The sequence below is a fragment of the Lissotriton helveticus genome, chromosome 4_1 (genome assembly GCF_964261635.1).
Source record: "Lissotriton helveticus chromosome 4_1, aLisHel1.1, whole genome shotgun sequence".
NCBI classification, from domain to species: domain Eukaryota; kingdom Metazoa; phylum Chordata; class Amphibia; order Caudata; family Salamandridae; genus Lissotriton; species Lissotriton helveticus.
The window spans coordinates 2,047,612,363-2,047,630,112 of NC_136063.1; the positions used below are offsets into that span (position 1 = coordinate 2,047,612,363).

Sequence of the window (17,750 nt, forward strand, 5' to 3'; positions counted from 1 at the left end):
GGAGTCTGAGCTGCAGAGAGCTGCGTCTATAGATGGCATCTGGCTGGGCACCAGGCCCCGGGGGGCAAAGGCAGCCAGGAATGTTATTCCTGGAGCCGGGCACACCCATCCATGATGTCCTGGATCGGGCACAAGTCGTACCCAGACTGCTCAGTGCCTCGTGGAGCTGTGCGCGCAGATGCCAGCATGGCAGAGGGTGTCTGCCAGGGCAATGTACCAAGGCAAAGCAGAACTACAGTACACCATACTAAAGGGTAGGTAGAGGTATAGCACGACATGCCAAAGGGTAGAGGTGGAGTACAAGATAGCCAAGGTCAAGTACAAGACAGCCAAGGTCAGAGGTTAAGAAGAAGACACCAAAGTGCAGAGAAAAAGAACAAGGTCACCCCTGCCAGAGGCGCAGAAGAAGGCACACGTGGCAAAGGTCAAGGGTGTGGCACAGGACACGAAAGGACAAATGGGTTGTGCAAACACCAAAGCCAGAGGGTTATTAGAGATTGCAAATCACAGAGGTAAAATATAAGATGACATATCCTATATGACAGGGCACATGTATAGCACTACATGCCAGAGGCAACATTTATATTATAGGATGCCAAATGCCGACAGCCGAAGGTATAGAACATAGACACCACAGGGCAGAGGTATAGTACAGATACAAAATGTCAGAGATATAGTATAAGATGGCAAAGGACAGAGGTATAGCACAAGACGGCACAGAGCCAAGTTATAGTACAACATACGAAATGTCAGAGGAAAAGTATAAGTTGGCAAAAGGCAGAGGTATAGCACAAGACACCTCAGGGCAGAGGTATAGTACAAGATGCCAAAGGTCAAGGGGATAGCAGAAGATGCCAAAGCTATAGTACACGATACCCCAGGCCAGTACTAAATGTCAGAGGTATAACATAAGATGGCAAAAGACAGAGCTATAGCACAAGATGCCAAAAGGCAGAAGTACACTACAAGACACCTCAGGCAGAGGGCGCAGTGTAGGACACGATACCAAAGGGCAGGGGTCAAGGATAAGATAACAAAGGTATACTACAAGATGCCAAAGGTCACAGCTATGGAACAAGATGCCAAAGGCTAGAGAGATACAGCACAGGATGCTAAAAGGCAGAGGCGTATAGCATAAGACGTCAATGGCATAGTCCAAGATGCCAAAAACATTAGTTATAGTACAAGATACTAAAGGGCTAGGATATATAGTTCAAGATGCTATAGGGCAAACTTTTAGGGCAAACTACCAAAGAGAAGAGGTACAGTACCCGATGCCAAAGTTCAGAGTTATAGTGCAAGATGCCAAAGTGTAGAGGTATGGTAAAATATACCAAAGTGCAGAGGTAGAGTACAAGATGCCAAAGACCAGAGGTAAAGTACAAGATCCCAGAGGTAAAGTACAAGATCCCAGAGGTAAAGTACAACAGATTAAAACAGAGAGCAAATGTGTAGTAAAAGATGCACAGTGTACATGTTGCTGTACATGGTACTGCACAGGCACAGGAGCCCGGTTGCATCTCCCTATGCTTCACAGCATGGCGGTGATGACGCAGAATGTGATCAGTAATGGGAAGAGCTGGCCATGCACAGGGTACCCGACTGTTACAAAAAAACAGAAAAAGTGGGAAAGGAGGAATAAATATCTGACTGATTAACTAAATAGGGGACTGCTAATTCTCCTATACCAGTGGCACTAGTCCACTAACCTTTTGTTATATAAATCAACATACCATCACGACAAGAGGAGAACGTGATTACACATTTTAATTATCATAATCACACGAAATCAATAATCAATAGTTTCAATAAATTTCAAATTTACATTATACACAAATATACATACATATATACACATTTATATACAGCGACAAAGGACAAAATACACAAAATTAGTACAGAAGGTACAAAAAATAAATCTATCTTCACCCAGAGAAAATTATTAAAGCAAAGGCTAGGTGTCCTCCTATTAATTCTAGGAAGTACACTCCGTGGTAGTCAGACACAATTGGTTCAAAACACAAGATGTAGAACCTAAAACTAAGAAATGTGTCAAAAAGATTTAGTTCCACTTTAATTTTTGGTGAAATCAGACTCCTCTTTTACGGAAAGTGTCGACGCGGTCGCGTTTCGGCCTTCCAACAACTCTGGCCTGCTCAGGACAGGGTGATAAAAAAAAACTAAAAAATACATACAACAAAGTAAATACCCTCATTCTCCAGACACCAACTCCGTCACCAGCAGAGAAACAAATAAAATGTGCAGGAAAGTAGTGAAAGTATAGACGTTCAAGTGACCAGAACGTGCCGGAAAAGCAACAGACCAAATGAAGCAAAAGTCTCATGCCCTCCACCTCTCCATAGTAACTAAACAAAGGAACAAGAATATGAAAACTGCCATGAATTATAACTCTGGTGAGGAACACTAAGTCACACGTTAGTCCCTAATATCCAGTGTGCACCACAAAACAATACAGTGGATTGAACTACAAAGGAACAAATAGAGAAAAGTGCGAATAGTGCTACTGAACCGGCCTAAAGGAGCAGGTCACATGCAGTTAGGGTGACCAACTGGCATTGGTGCAAATTCAGGATGGTGAGTGTAAAAATTTAGGACAAAGGGTCAAAATGCAGGACACAAATTCAAGACAGGAGGTCAAAATTCAGGACAAAACTTCAGGACAATTGGATAAGTTTTACAGACACATCAGAGGTCGCGCAAAAGTATATAAGTAAGCCCAGCCATATCCAAACATATTCAACCATTTGCAAACCTATCCATCATGTATCCTTCCATTTATCCTTTCACTCATCCATCCCATCATCCATCCTTTATCCATCCATCCACCCTTTCACCCTAGCCATCTGTACACTCATCCATCCACTTTTCTACCCATCCATCCATTCACTAATCCATCCAGCCATTTACCCTTTCACCCATCCAGCCATCCTTTCCCTTACTCATCCATCCACCCAGTCACTCATCCTTCCACCCATCCACCCTTTTAGTCATCCATCATCCTCCCTTTCTCTCTCCATCGTCCTTTTCACTTAGCAATCCTTCCTTCCATCCATCCACCCACCCATCTACTCATCCACTCATGAATCCATCCATTGACCCTATCACTCATCCATCCTGTCTCTCATCCATTTATCCTTTCACTCCTCCACTCATCTATTCATCCTTTAGTCCATCTACCCTCCCTTTCACTCACTCATCCATCCTTACACCCACCCTTTCACTCATCTGTCCATCCATTCACCCGTGCACTTATCAATTCATCAATCCATCCATCATTTCACTCATTCAACCACCCACCCACCCACTCACTCATCCACCTTTTTACTCATCCATCCTTTCACTCATCCATCCACCCTTTTACCCATCCAACTACCCTTCCACCCATACATCCAGCTTTTTACCCTTTCTCCCTTCCATCCTTCCACCATTCACTCATCAATTCATCCATCATCTTTTATTATCCATCTATTCAATCTTTCATTCATCCATTCACCCTTTCACTAATTAATCCAGCCATCCACCCATCCCTTCACTTACTCACTCGCTCACCTTTTCATATTAATTTTGAGCTGAGCCGTTTTGAGGTGCAGGAGCCATTCCTGGACTGGGACAGAAGCCACCCAGGGCAGAGACTGGATCCACCACAGGTCGAGGGGGAGGGACAGGAGCCATCACTGGGGGGAGGGGATGGGCAGGAGGGGGACCAGGATCCACCAGGGTGGGCACGGGGTGGGCATGCGGTATTCTAGTATCATCTTGGTCTCTTCCAAGGTGGGGGGAGGGCTCCTCACCCCCTCCTGGACAAGACAATGAGAAGACAGACTCTCTTTCCAAAATGTTACTTTCGCCATCCCCCACTGTGATGTACAGTACTTAAAGGAGATACTCCAAGAGAACTGATTTAACTGATTGTCCTCCTTACTTTGTTAATCAGTGTGGTGCGATTGTGCCATTTCTTAATTTTATTACATTAAAGACTTCATGTTTGAAGAATCGAGGTTTGTTTACAATTTAGTGACAGTAACTAAGCTCTGTGCTGTCAAGAGAACCATGTGCTGCCTCGGTGTAATCCAGACCGGTTGTAGGATGTTTGGGGCCCTGGGCAGAAAGGGAATGTCTCACACAAATTGCAGAGACATGACACATTCAGGACTATTTGCATCTGAATAGATGCCCCTGCTCCTGAAGCTGCAGCCCCTCCCTCTCAGTCACCTTCAAGCACCTCTTAACAGCACATCAAGGCTGGAGGTGTGAGGGGTGGGGGCTGCAGCTTCAAGAGCAGGGGCATCTATTCAGATGCAAACAGCCCTGAATGCGTCATGTCAAGTCAAGAAGGGAGGTGAATGGAAGCTGTGCCGGCTTTAGGGAGGTTCGACAGACGGCCGAAATTACGGACTGTCCGTGACGTTTACGGACGGTTGGTCACCCTACATGCAGTGCGGCACAGGAATGTCCGCAACGGGTAACTTACAGGGGTAGATCCGGTCTTGCGGCACCCTTTAAAGTATCTCACATAAAGGAGCAAATCTACAAGGGGAGCAAAGAAAGGGCGCATTCAAGGCACCTCTAATGGATATAAACAAGCAAATCATACCCGACTGAGCATAATATCCACACTCACTGGAATTATAGCACTTGTCCATCACTTGAGCGCGGGAAACAACCTTTACAACGCAACTTTTACAACGAACTACCATTACAACGAAATTTTTACAACGCAAAAACCATTACAACGCATGTATTTACAACGCATTTTTTTACAACGCAGGTACCTTTACAACGCATACCATTACAACGTAAGTATTGGTAAGTATATAATTATATTTTAAATGTTATATGTTTGGGTTTTTTTAAGGGGTATTTTTAGGGTTCAGGGTCAGTTTTCAGTTTTTGGGTAAAGGGGTATTTTTAGGGTTCAGGGTCAGTTTTTAGTTTTTGGGTAAAGGGGTATTTTTAGGGTTCAGGGTCAGTTTAAAGTTTTTGGGTAAAGGGGTATTTTTAGGGTTCAGGGTCAGTTTTCAGTTTTTGGGTAAAAGGGTATTTTTAGGGTTCAGGGTCAGTTTTGGGTTTTTGGGGTACAGGGGTATTTTTAGGGTTCAAGGTCAGTTTTGGGTTTTTGGGTTAAGGGGTATTTTTAGGGTTCAGGGTCAGTTTTAAGTTTTTGGGTAAAGGGGTATTTTTAGGGTTCAGGGTCAATTTTCAGTTTTGGGTAAAAAGGTATTTTTAGGGTTCAAGGTCAGTTTTCAGTTTTTGGGTAAAGGCGTATTTTTAGGGTTCAGGGTCAGTTTTGGGTTTTTGGTATTTTTAGGGTTAAGGGTCGGTTTTCAGTTTTGGGGAAAAGGGGTATTTTTAGGGTTCAGGGTCAGTTTTCAGTTTTTTGGTAAAAGGGTATTTTTAGGGTTCAGGGTCAGTTTTGGGATTTTGGGGTACAGGGGTATTTTTAGGGTTCAGGGTCAGTTTTGGGTTTTTGGGTTAAGGGGTATTTTTAGGGTTCAGGGTCAGTTTTGGGTTTTTGGGGTACAGGGGTATTTTTAGGGTTCAGGGTCAGTTTTGGGTTTTTGGGTAAAGGGGTATTTGTAGGGTTCAGGGTCAGTTTTAAGTTTTTGGGTAAAGGGGTATTTTTAGGGTTCAGGGTCAGTTTTCAGTTTTTGGGTAAAAGGGTATTTTTAGGGTTCAAGGTCAGTTTTCAGTTTTTTGGGTAAACGGGTATTTTTAGGGTTCAGGGTCAGTTTTGGGTTTTTGGTATTTTTAGGGTTAAGGGTCGGTTTTCAGTTTTTGGGAAAAGGGGTATTTTTAGGGTTCAGGGTCAGTTTTCAGTTTTTTGGTAAAAGGGTATTTTTAGGGTTCAGGGTCAGTTTTGGGTTTTTGGGGTACAGGGGTATTTTTAGGGTTCAGGGTCAGTTTTGGGTTTTTGGGTTAAGGGGTATTTTTAGGGTTCAGGGTCAGTTTGGGGTTTTTGGGGTACAGGGGTATTTTTAGGGTTCAGGGTCAGTTTTGGGTTTTTGGGTAAAAGGGTATTTTTAGGGTTAAGGGTCAGTTTTCGGTTTTTGGGGTACAGGGGTATTTTTAGGGTTCAGGGTCAGTTTTTGGGGTACAGGGTAAAAATAAAATAAAATTAAATTTAAATAAATCAATTAAATGAAATGAAATTAAATTAAATAACATTACATTAAATTAAATTAAAATAGATTATTTTTAATTATTTTAAATTAAAAAAATTAATATATACTTACCAATACTTACGTTGTAATGGTATGCGTTGTAAAGGTACCTGCGTTGTAAATACATGCGTTGTAAATACATGCGTTGTAATAGTTTTTGCGTTGTAAACATTTCGTTGTAATGGTATGCATTGTAAAAGTATGAGTTGTAACGTCATACATCCCTTGAGCGCGGCCATGTCTCTCCAAGCCGCACAGCCTGGCAGTAGCTGCCTGGGGTACCAAGGGAAGCAGCATGCCTTGGAAGGGATCGGAAGGCCTCTGCCCTGCGTTATTCACAGAAGCTTCTGAGGCACAGACCCCCTATCAATAAGTCAATCAATATTTGATAACTGCAACTCCTCGTCCGTGAGGATCTCAAGGACCTATCCACGCTACTAACAGCTGTGAAAGACCACTCCTGCCAACAGGCAAAGTCTCTGGAGCCCTGAAGCACTTACTGATCAACCACCTCCTAAAAACCTTCTCATTGACTCTCCCCTATTGCATGACTCCCATGGAACTCTAAAGTCTAGAAAAAGTACTCACTTCACTGATGTGCAGTACAAGTCATCTTAGAAAACAATAAAAACTTAGACACAACCCCATCCCGCCTTGATTCCATACAACAAACAAAAACTGCCCTGATTAATGTCTGTGAGGGCTACTAAGAAGCTGCAGGCATGGGCTCCTTCAGCACGTTCATGCTCCTAGATCTTTCCATAGTCTACTGTGACCAGAATGTCCCCGCTACCGCCCCCAGTCACTATACACATCTTGGGTCATGCCCATAAATGGTTCAGAGCCTGCCAGTTGGGAAATAGCGTTTACAACGCTGCCATTACATTGCAGTGCTTTTACAATGAGGTTGTTACAACAACCGCGTTGTTAATACGTGATACCATTACACCGAAAGTCCTTAGATCGACTTGCTGTAGGGGGCGCTCTAAACTAAGGAATAGTATAATTTAGTATTCCAACACCTTCCCTACTGTTGCACACGCTGGAGTTGGAATAGTAAATTATACTATTCCTAAGTCCAGCACGCCATCTACAGCAAGTCGATCTAATGACTTGTGATGTAAAGGTATCGCGTTCTAACAACGCTGTCATTGTAACGACTGCGTTGCAATAAAACACACAATGTAATAGCATGCGTAGTAACATGCTATATTCTATGAGTCAAACCACAGCCACTGCTCTCCTTCCAAAGCCGATAATGACTTGTATGTTCTGCTTGCTTCACATACTCAATGGTTCTGCATACATCTTCTTTCTTTTTAAGATCTGTCTGCCCAGCGCTTGCGCCGTGCTGGTAATGTCTCTAGTAACAAACAAAAAAATCTTAAAAGTTTGAGCCCACCCATTAGTTACCTTTACTAACTATTGGTTGGCTCCCACGTCACTCTCATTTCCTTTATTCCTGCTGGTCATTGCCTCCTCCTGCCTCCAGCATCCTGCTTAGCTTCACGTCTTTATCCTTGGTGTGGAGCTTTGACCAAATACTGCTTCCTGCAGCCAGTCTCCTTCTGGCGGCAAGTGTCCTTCCACTAGCCACGCACTTGCAACATACTTAATTTTTTCTGTTTGTTGCTTGCCCGCCCCACACCATCTCACTTCCGTGGTTGCATGCCCCTTCCTCGCATGCCCTTTCCCAGTTTGTTGCGGCCGATCTATTCCACCATCTCTCTCCCTTCACCGTACGCCCCTTCCCAACCCCATCACTAATTTGCTCCTTCCTATCTCCATCACTGCTTCTTTTATATAGCGCAATGTCCACTAGAAGGACTTGGAGTGGTTAAACATTAAACCCTACACAAGCACTCCCACTCGACCTGTTTCTTGTTCAATGGTGGCTAGAAGAGCTCACAGGGATGCCCTTTGCTGAACGACTTCAATGAGTATAGCAATACTTTATCAAAAATATTTTAATTTATTATTTTTTTTAAATATACTTATCAAACACTAAAAAGGTTCTTACACACACAAAGCATTATTTTATTATTTTGTACAGTACTTTTGTGTGTCTTTTAACATTTCATATTACTGTGAGCTGTAAACATTAACTGAACAAAATCCCCATACTAAAATCAACCTTAAACCAACCATCCTTCTCAACACATCATATCCATGCACACCATACTCATACATACATTCTGCCACACATTTCAACACCAGCTATAAGGGCATAAATAATGCGAAACATGGAGAGAGTCCTTCAGTAAATGTCCATGATAATGTGGACGGCAGGGGATCCAATGACTTGGAGTGGTTCAGATGACCGCCTGTTACATTACAAAAGGACACATTAATTTTCATAGGCACAGGGAGATTAGGTGATTTGCCCAGAATCACAGGATGTTGAGCCGGTGCTGAAATTCAAACCTGGTTCCCTAGCTTTTAAGTCAGCAGCTCTGGCTGTAACGCCACAGCTTCACCATGCGCAGTGTTCTAGCTAGTTACACATTGACACACTGGTAACTGCAAAGGGCATTTGTTCAAGAATATAAACTGCATGTTAAGCATAACGAAAATATCAATTTCAACTTATTTGGGCATGGGTACCTTAAAGTAAAAATAAAAGCTAAGGCGCAGTATGGCCACGTGGTATTGCTTTTTTTACTTCAAGCTATGTAGCACAGCAGCTCACGTCGCTGTGCAACATTTACAAAACAAATCGACAAAGCCAATAGATCTGGTATAGGCAAAACATACTGGCTTTGCCAATGCTTGTAAGTCTTAGCGCCCATGAGGCCTTCGGGTGGACATGCGCTGAACCAAGACCCCTTCAGTCACTTACAGCCTAAAGGTTAGACTTGGGAGACCAGAGCTCTTCGTACAGTATGGTCACCAAGAGTCCCCAAAGCCTTCCATCCCCTATTCAACATCTGAGTCACACCTTCTTGGACCTCCTAAGACCCAGAAACATCCACCTGCAATCACATGCCATCAACGGGACAACACACACCATCGGGGACCTCCATAGACTCAGCAACCTCCACCTGCAATCACATGCCAACAATGGGCCAACACACACCATCATGGACCTCCTAAGGCCGAGCAACCTTCACCTGCAATCACATGCCAACAACGGACAACACACACCTTCATGGACCTCCTAAGACCCAGCAATCTCCACCTGCAATCACATGCCAACAACGGAAAAACAAACACCTTCATGGACCTCCTAACACCCAGCAAACTCCACCTGCAATCCCATGCCAACAATGGGACAACACACACCTTCATGGACCTCCTAAGACCCAGAAACCTCCACCTGCCATCACATGCCAAGAGTGGGACAACACACACTATCATGGGCCTTCTAAAACCCAGAAAGCTCCACCTGCCATCACATGCAAACAACGGGACAACACACACCTTCATGGACCTTCCAAGACCCAGAAATCTCCACCTGCATTTACATGCCAACAACGGGACAACAAACACCTGCATGGACCTCCTAAAACTCAGCAACCTCCACCTGCAATCACATACCAACAACGGGACAATAAACACCTTTATGGACATCCTAAGACCCAGCAACCTCCACCTGCAATCACATATCAACAACGATAAAACATACTTGAGCGTCCTGAGGGAGAAGGGTCCATTCCTGAATGTAGCTGAAAGGCCCCACCAGCTATAAACTCAAAGATTACAAAACTGCAATCTTTGTGTCGGGCCCATCCCACCAATCACACAGATGAACTTGCTTCACCCCGCATCGACCTTCTTTGGTGGCACAGAGCCCACTAACGCCCAGTAAGAAGCCTAGCAACCCTTAGGTAAGGAGGTTGACATGCTTTGAGGTGCCAAGAACGTATATTTGTTATTTATAGGAAAGGCTGCACACAGCTATACATTTCCAACATTATAGTTAATAAAATATGATCTTGTGACGCCGGACCACTTTGAATGGACACTTGGATATAATGTACCATAGGTATTTACTTGTACAATAAATCTGTACTACAACATTGCACAATGTGTGGTATCAATTAGAAAAAAATGTGGGTGTATTTTCACTGTGCGGGGGAAGTTTTCTTTTTATTTAAAGAACACGGGTCCTGATTAAGCCAATGTGAATTTCAAGTTTAGCAAAGCCACTGCAAACCGTTCTCTGATGTAGCTTTGCGCCTAATGAATTTTCCCAAATTTCTTAATAAATCATTTCTGATTCTTTTATTTTCAACTCTTTTGCTCGTTTCAAACTTCAAGTTATTGGTCTGATCCATACTTCACCAATTGCTTATTATGATGTGGTTTGATCACCATTCTTAAAAACTTTTCATTTTTGCCATCGGTCTATCACTCCTAAGAATATTTTTTAATGATAACTCCCCCCAATCGTTTTTTAGGGCCTGATTTAGTGTTTGTAGGACGAGGTTCTCAGTCGCAAATGTGACTGAGTATCTATTGCCAAAGTCTCCGTCCACTAATTTAATCTAGAATTGGGCAGACCCCAAACTTTCTCTCCTTAGGGCGCTGTCGCCTGAAAGCTTCCTCACAGGGCCCAGTTGAGATGGGGGCATCAGAGGAATAACACTACACCACCCGCCTTATTTAGGGTAGACCTGTTTTCCTGTCCATCACAGCCAGGGAAAAGACACCACCTAGATGGATTTTGCAATCGAGAACAATCCACTGAAGTGTTACACATTGTATTATGCATATGAGCATAAGGAACCACAAAGAGGCTTCGATACCACTTGATAGCCCCAGGTACTCATGGCCAGGTGGCTGTGGATACACCGAGGGAATCTTCTGTAGTGGGATATCACCTGTCTGCTCTAAGGCTCACCAAGGATGACGCTGTGGGTGTGCAGATGTGTAGGGATATTCCTTATGGTACAATTGTGGCTACCTTCCTTTCATTGTAGGACCTTCCGTGGATCACACATTGTAGGGCCTTAAGTCCAAACAACTTGGGGTCAGTAGTACTATGGGCCATCTTGTCATATTTAGTGAAAATTAAGTCGGGGTACAGGCAATAACAACTCAATTATTTTTCTATTTTAGGAACAGTAGTCAGATGACGTTTGTCTTGATTAGACCCGACAAACGACTTACAGGTTGAAGCATCGACATCGCATCGCTAGGGAGCATTTAGCATCTTAGAATATGCTGGGAGGTCCTAGACACACACAGACAGGATCTCAACAATTTTCTGTTTTTTTAAATCAGGAGCAGCCCAGAGATTATCCAGTGTTTTACTATGTATTGTGTTGTATATTTCTGTTCACACATTGAGCATTGAGTCGTCTGTGCTAACACATCTTAGTACAGCATTTTGCAATTTATGAGCTACATATTGTTCATAGACAACACATTTACTTCTTTCAGAATTAGCAGGTGCGCTGTACCTTTCTTATGACTAATAGAATTGAGTCTGTACACACTTGTTTTTTAAATAAGATTGAAGTAGAACATAAATGAGTCCCAAAGGACTGTTGTTGGAATATAATACAATGACCCTGGTTCTCGTGGGCATCCGGGGTTGTCATTGGTCTGTGTACATGCAAACAGAATGGGGCAGCTCTGGGGAGTATGCTACTGGCCAAGCCCAGGGACACCCCAGCCTGCTACTGCCCAGGGGAAAAGATGGGGTAAACAGAACGGGCCAGCTCTGGGGCGCATACAGTGTGCATATTACTGATGGTTCATGCTCTACACGAGAGCTCTATCATTTGGTGTGTATGGAAGAATACTACTGACACCCTTGCCTGACCAGCGAGAAAGAAGGTTCAAACAGAATGGGAGCAGCACCGGACAGCACTGTGCATACACACGGCATAGGGTGCATGCATCTACATAAGATCATCTACATAAGATCTGGCAAGCTAGAGGTACCAGCTAGTAATAGTAAGCATGGAATATGCAATTGTTAAGGCTCAGAAGCACCCCTCACTGCTACTGCTCTGAGACAAACAAGGCGCAAACAAATGGGGCATCACTGGGGAGTATTTGTGTGTGTGTACAGCATAGGGTGCACACCTCTACAGCGAGCTCTTCACAGCAGAGGTACTATCCAGTATGTATGGAAGATGCTATGGGCGAGGCTCGGAGACATCCCTCGCTGCTACCCAGTGTCACCTTGTCTGGTGTAGGAGAAAGGAGCCAGGGGAGTGGAATCAGCAGTGCAGAGAGCGCGTGCATGCAATCACATGCCACAGGGCGGATGCATAGCTCAGTTCTGTCTGAGGGACTCTTTCCCAGCGCCCCATGCCGCGCGGGCTGGCCGTGACCGTGCTGGAGGACAGAGGGTGCACACAGACAGGGTTCAGTGGAGAGGAGAGCTGTGCGCGTGCATTACATGTCCTATCTCTACATCAGATCTCGTGTGCACAGGTATACAGCCCTGCTTTCCTCTGCTCGCGGTGCCACCTGCACACAAGGTAGGCGGGAGTCACACAATGTAAACACAGGTTCAGAAATGACGAGCACTCGGCATATAGAATACGCGCACGTTTATGCACAGTGCTCGGCACAGACGGCATGTGATGCGGGTTCAGACCCCCCACCCCCCTCCCCCCAGAAGGGGTGGCCTTAGGCATGTGCAAGCTGTGCACCTGCACAGGGCCACCAAATCCCAGGGGCCATCACTCCAACATATATCCTTAATATAATAATCCTCTGAGGATGGATACATATTGTGTGGCGGCCCCTGACAGGGATTTGGTGGCCTCTGGCTCTGTTCCACTTTCAAACACCCTGACCCCCCCCCCCTCTTCACTGGCCTCCGCGCTCCACCTCGCCCGGACCCCCTGTTCCAGGGCCCCCTACCTACGCTCCCTGCCCAGGGCCACCATGAGCCTAGAGCCGCCCCCCCATGCTGTGCTAACTGACAGTGCTTGCTTGTCCTGGAGGACACAGGTGCAAACAGACAATGGTCGGTGGGAGGACACGCGTTGCATCGACACGGCACGGGTGTCTCTCTCTGCATTCGACCCTTATGGCTGGCTCATACTTCATCCCACCTGCCCACGATATGCCCGGGTGCACCTGCTGTAAACAGACAGAGGTCAGCAGCCTGGCATGCACACTGCATGGGCGTCGCACCTGGGTAGGAGGTCTGATATGGCACAGGTGGAGAACAATGCTGGCATCGGTGGTTCTCGGTCACCTGCGCAGGCTGCACCAGGGAACGAGCGCGTAGTGTAAACAGAGAGGGGTCAGCGGCTGGCAGCGTTGGGCACACAGACATGTGACTGTGCAGAGGGCACGAATGCAGAAGAGTGATTCATGCTCCGTCCGTCGCATCCCTACTGCTGCTGCACCGACTGGCAGAGCTTGCACTGGAGGACAAAAGGTGCCAACACCCTGGGCGGCTGCATATGGATGGCACATGCACGCATATGGCATTCTGGCTGTCAGTCACACACCCCCAAGGACATGGTGTCAGGGAGGGCGAAGAGTTGGGGGGCGGGATGGGGGCAGACGGGGTCAGGACGCCTGCCTGTGCCCGGGGTCTCGTGAGGCAGGCGTTAGTCACACTTCTGCGTGGTGCACAGGGGGGAGGCAGAGACTGCCAGGGGCGGAGGGGACACACAACGAGTGTAAACAAACGAGTAGCGGGGATACCGTGCACGTGAGTGACATCTCCCGGCGGATGCGTGAGATCCCAAGGGGCTGCGGTATGTGCACTGATACCCTGGCTCGGCTGCACTCACCCGTCGAGTCAGGCACGGTGGTGATCCCGTTGGCGTGCGGCTGCTGCTGAGTCAGCGGTCGGTGCATGCTGGAGGATGGGCAGCAAGGGCGGGAGGGCGAAGGGCACGGGAGCACGGGCGACGGCGGTTCACAGAGCTGCCCCGCCACGGATCAGGGGTGCCCCGGGCTCGCATGCCTCCGCTCGCAGCCCCTGCCCGCCGCCTGCCATGGCAGACCTGTCCATTATGGCATTTCTCTGCCGTGCACCCTCGACGCGCATGCGCGGGCCCAGAGGCAGGGAATGCCTTCTCCAAATTCATTTATAGGACTGGTCTCCGGTCACGTCTGTGGCCAGCGACGGCCCCTCACGCATCGCGCGTGCAGCTGCACACAATCGAACCCACTTAGTTTGCCAATAGGTAACATAAACAGAGCAGAATATAAACAGAACATACCGGTGATAATTGCAATTTGCTAAAAAAAAAAAAATCATACGGGTGAAATGAAGTGGGTTATATCTGAATGATTTCACCATGCAGCGCGACGTAAAGGAATTAGCTATGAGGAAATGCAAAATGCACTCCTCTTTGAAAAATATTAGCGTCACATCGGCAAAATTGGTTATACCTCCAGTTACCAGTATTTACCTCCTCGTCCCTCCCCGACTTCAATTCATGACATTATGCGATGTACCAGAGCATTCCAAGACAGCTAAGGTTGCATGTTCAAACCAAAACTTTAACCCATGATTTGCTTTGCAGATGTACAACATTCCTCTATTCACTTCATAGAGGACAGGTCTCTGGAACCAAAAATATCATTTTGCATCACGGCCGGCTTTCGGGGTGGTGGTGCCGCCTCAACAATGTTTGTTGGCGCCCCCAATGACCTCCATCGCTATGGATTCCCTACCACCCTTGAACTGTACTCCTTAAGTCTCCATAACCACTCTCTTTCACATGCATGTCTTTTGTTTTTTAGCGCCACTCATTCCAGTGCAAGGTTTCAGAGCACTTTACATCTCTCACACACCCTTTACACAGAGACAATGAATCACATGTGTGGGAATCAGTGTACAGGAAATCTTACATAAGACAGAGGACTACAAGGTATAGGAGTCACATGTCATCCATTCTGGTAGGCAGTATAGTTTAAGAGTGCTTGGTCTGGAGAAGCACAAACTCAGAATTTAAAACGTAACACCATTGTTGGGGATTTCTCTTTCATACTAAGCATTGATTTCTACTCAAATTAACTCTTTTTTTGCGACATTTTGATAATGAAAGACCTGGTAAGAAGCCTAGGGCCAGATGTAGGTAGGTCGGTAACGGCCGAAAATCGGTATTTTCGGCCGTTACCGACCGGTAAATCAGAATTGGTATGTAGGGCCCAGTATTTTACAGATTCGGTAAATTTACCGATCGGTAAATTTACCGAATCTGTAAAATACCGAATCGGTATTTTTACCGATTCGGTAATAATGAGATGTAGGTGGGACTCTTCTGAGTCCCACAAGCCTTACAGAATCGGTATTTTACCATCAAATATATTTGATGGTAAAATACAGATTCCGGTGTGCATGCACATGTGTGCATGCACACCTGTGCCATATGACAGGCAGACCTGCCCTTAGGGCAGGTATGCCTGCCACATGGCCCCCGAACCTTTTTTGGGGGTGCTAGAGGGTGTCAAAGTGACACCCCCTGCACCCTTGTCAAAATCGGTATTTACCGATTCGGTAAATACCGACCGGTAATGCCCCATTCACTCCCATGGGCTTCAAAGCCCATAGGAATGAATGGAGCATTACCGGTCGGTATTTACCGAATCGGTAAATACCGATATTTACCGATTCGGTAAAAAACACATCTGGATGGACCTACATGTCCACCCTTCATATTTACCGATTCTTAATTACCGAATCGGTAAAATTCGGTAATTAAGAATCGGTAAATAAGTTTTACCTACATCGGGCCCATAATGTCTAATCCGTACCTTGAAGTCTGTATGCAGGTCTTTGATGACAGTTAAAATGGCACTGTTCTATGTCAGGATTTTGAATCATAACCTGGAAGCAACATAACGATCTCTGTGACAAAAACAGTAACCCACTGAACTATTTACATTATATGCACTTCTGTGATTGGCATGGGGCATATTCTTTGCACCAGGCATATTAACACGCTACGCTACCTTGTGATGCGTGAAAAATTATACTTGAAAAACTCCAATCTCTTTCCAGCAGACCCATTAATTACCAGAGTTATCTTGCCATTTTTATTGTTGCATAGAAATTGTTGGAGGCAAAGATGCTGCAGCAGGTGCTTTTACATCCACAATATGTTTAAAAACACGGCGTCCCCTGAAGTCATCGCCTAGTGCCATTGCACCGGTTGCACCATCCTAGAGCAGGCCCCGTCTTGCATAATCCTGTAATGATTAATACATGTGCAAATCTCCCTACTAAAGGTTCCTCTACCTTCAATAAGAGTATCTGACAGGCCTCTTATAGACCTAACTTGAACTGCAAGGGAATATTATTGTCTCACAGCTTTATAGTCTGATGAGAATAAAGACCTTACCCATCTACTTAAGGAGGAAACTAAAGACTTCCCCCCCATCATAGCCGGACCAAAATTAAACTCTGAAGGAAAAAACGATCTCCAAATAAATGATGTTTTATGTAACGTTATGCAATATTGATTTGTATAGTGAACTAGTCACCTCAGAGGGTATTCATATGCTTGGGCAGGTGTGTAGTTGTGAGGTGGCCAAGGTGCTTATGTGAAGAGCCAGGACTTCAGCTGCTTGCAGAACTCGAGAAGTGAGACGGAGGCTCTGATGTGTTGAGGGATGTTGATTCATGTCTTGGGTACGATGTAGGACAATAAGATGTCTCCAGGTTTGCTTTTACGGATGCAGGGAATGTGTGCAATTGAGAGTGAGGAAGAGCGTAGGTGTCTGGTGAGTTGGTGAAAGTGCATACGTCTGTTCAGGTATTCTGGTCCTGTGTTGTGTAGGGCTTTGTATGTGCATTTGAGAAGTTTAAATTGGCTGCACTTGTGAATGCAGAGCCTGTGAAACTTCTTGAGGTGTGTTGTGATGTGGGTGTGGCATGGCAGGTGAAGTATGAGTCTTGCAGTGGTGTTCTGGATGGTCTGGCGTCTGTGTAGGAGTTTTTTGGAGATTCCGGCCATAGAGAGTGTTGCCTTAGTAAAACCTGCTGAGGATGAGTGCTTCTGTGACTGTCCTTCTGGTGTTCTGAGGCAACCATTTGAAGATCTTTTGTAGCGTGTGTAGAATGTGGAAGCAGTAGGTGCACACTGCGTTGAGTTGAGCAGTCATGTTGAGCTTGTCATCTAGGATTATCCCTAGATTTATTGCATGATCTGTGGGTGTGGGTGTAGGTCCTAGCTCTGACTGCCACCAGGTGGAGTCCCATGGGGAGGTCTTGTTGCCAAAGACCAGTACTTCTGTCTTGTCGGAGTTGAGCTGCAGGCAGTTTGTTCGTATCCAGTCTGCTGTCATGGTCATGCAGTTGGTGAAGTTGGTTCTGGTGGTGGTTGTCTTGTCCTCTAGGGAGAAGGTGAGTTCAGTGTCATCGGCGTAGGAGATGACGGTGATGTCTTGTGATCGGATGATGTTGGCGAGCAGTGTCATGTATATGTTGAAAAGAGTAGGACTGAGAAACGATCCCAATGGGACTCCGCACATCAATCTCTTGGTCTCTGATGTAAAGGGTGTCAGCGTGACCCTTTCAGCTCTTCCAGTGAGGAAGGAACAGATCCATTTGAGAGCAGATTCTTGTATGCCAATCTCATGGAGTCTTCTGATCAGGGTGTTATGGGAGACAGTGTCTAAGGCCGTGGAGAAGTT

At 45.7% G+C, this 17,750-nt stretch overlaps 1 protein-coding gene across 2 annotated transcripts in view; it reads right to left on the reverse strand.

The window, feature by feature from the left end:
- The window catches only part of TMEM255A (transmembrane protein 255A), a 239,109-nt gene extending 224,969 nt beyond the window's left edge, over positions 1-14,140 (reverse strand). For both annotated transcript variants that reach the window (XM_078688730.1, XM_078688729.1), the window contains exon 1: positions 13,895-14,140. In XM_078688730.1, the coding sequence (XP_078544856.1) occupies positions 13,895-13,961 (67 nt within the window). In that variant the 5' untranslated portion in view covers positions 13,962-14,140. The remainder of the gene's footprint in view (positions 1-13,894) is intronic.
- Between the last annotated feature and the right edge of the window lie 3,610 nt (positions 14,141-17,750).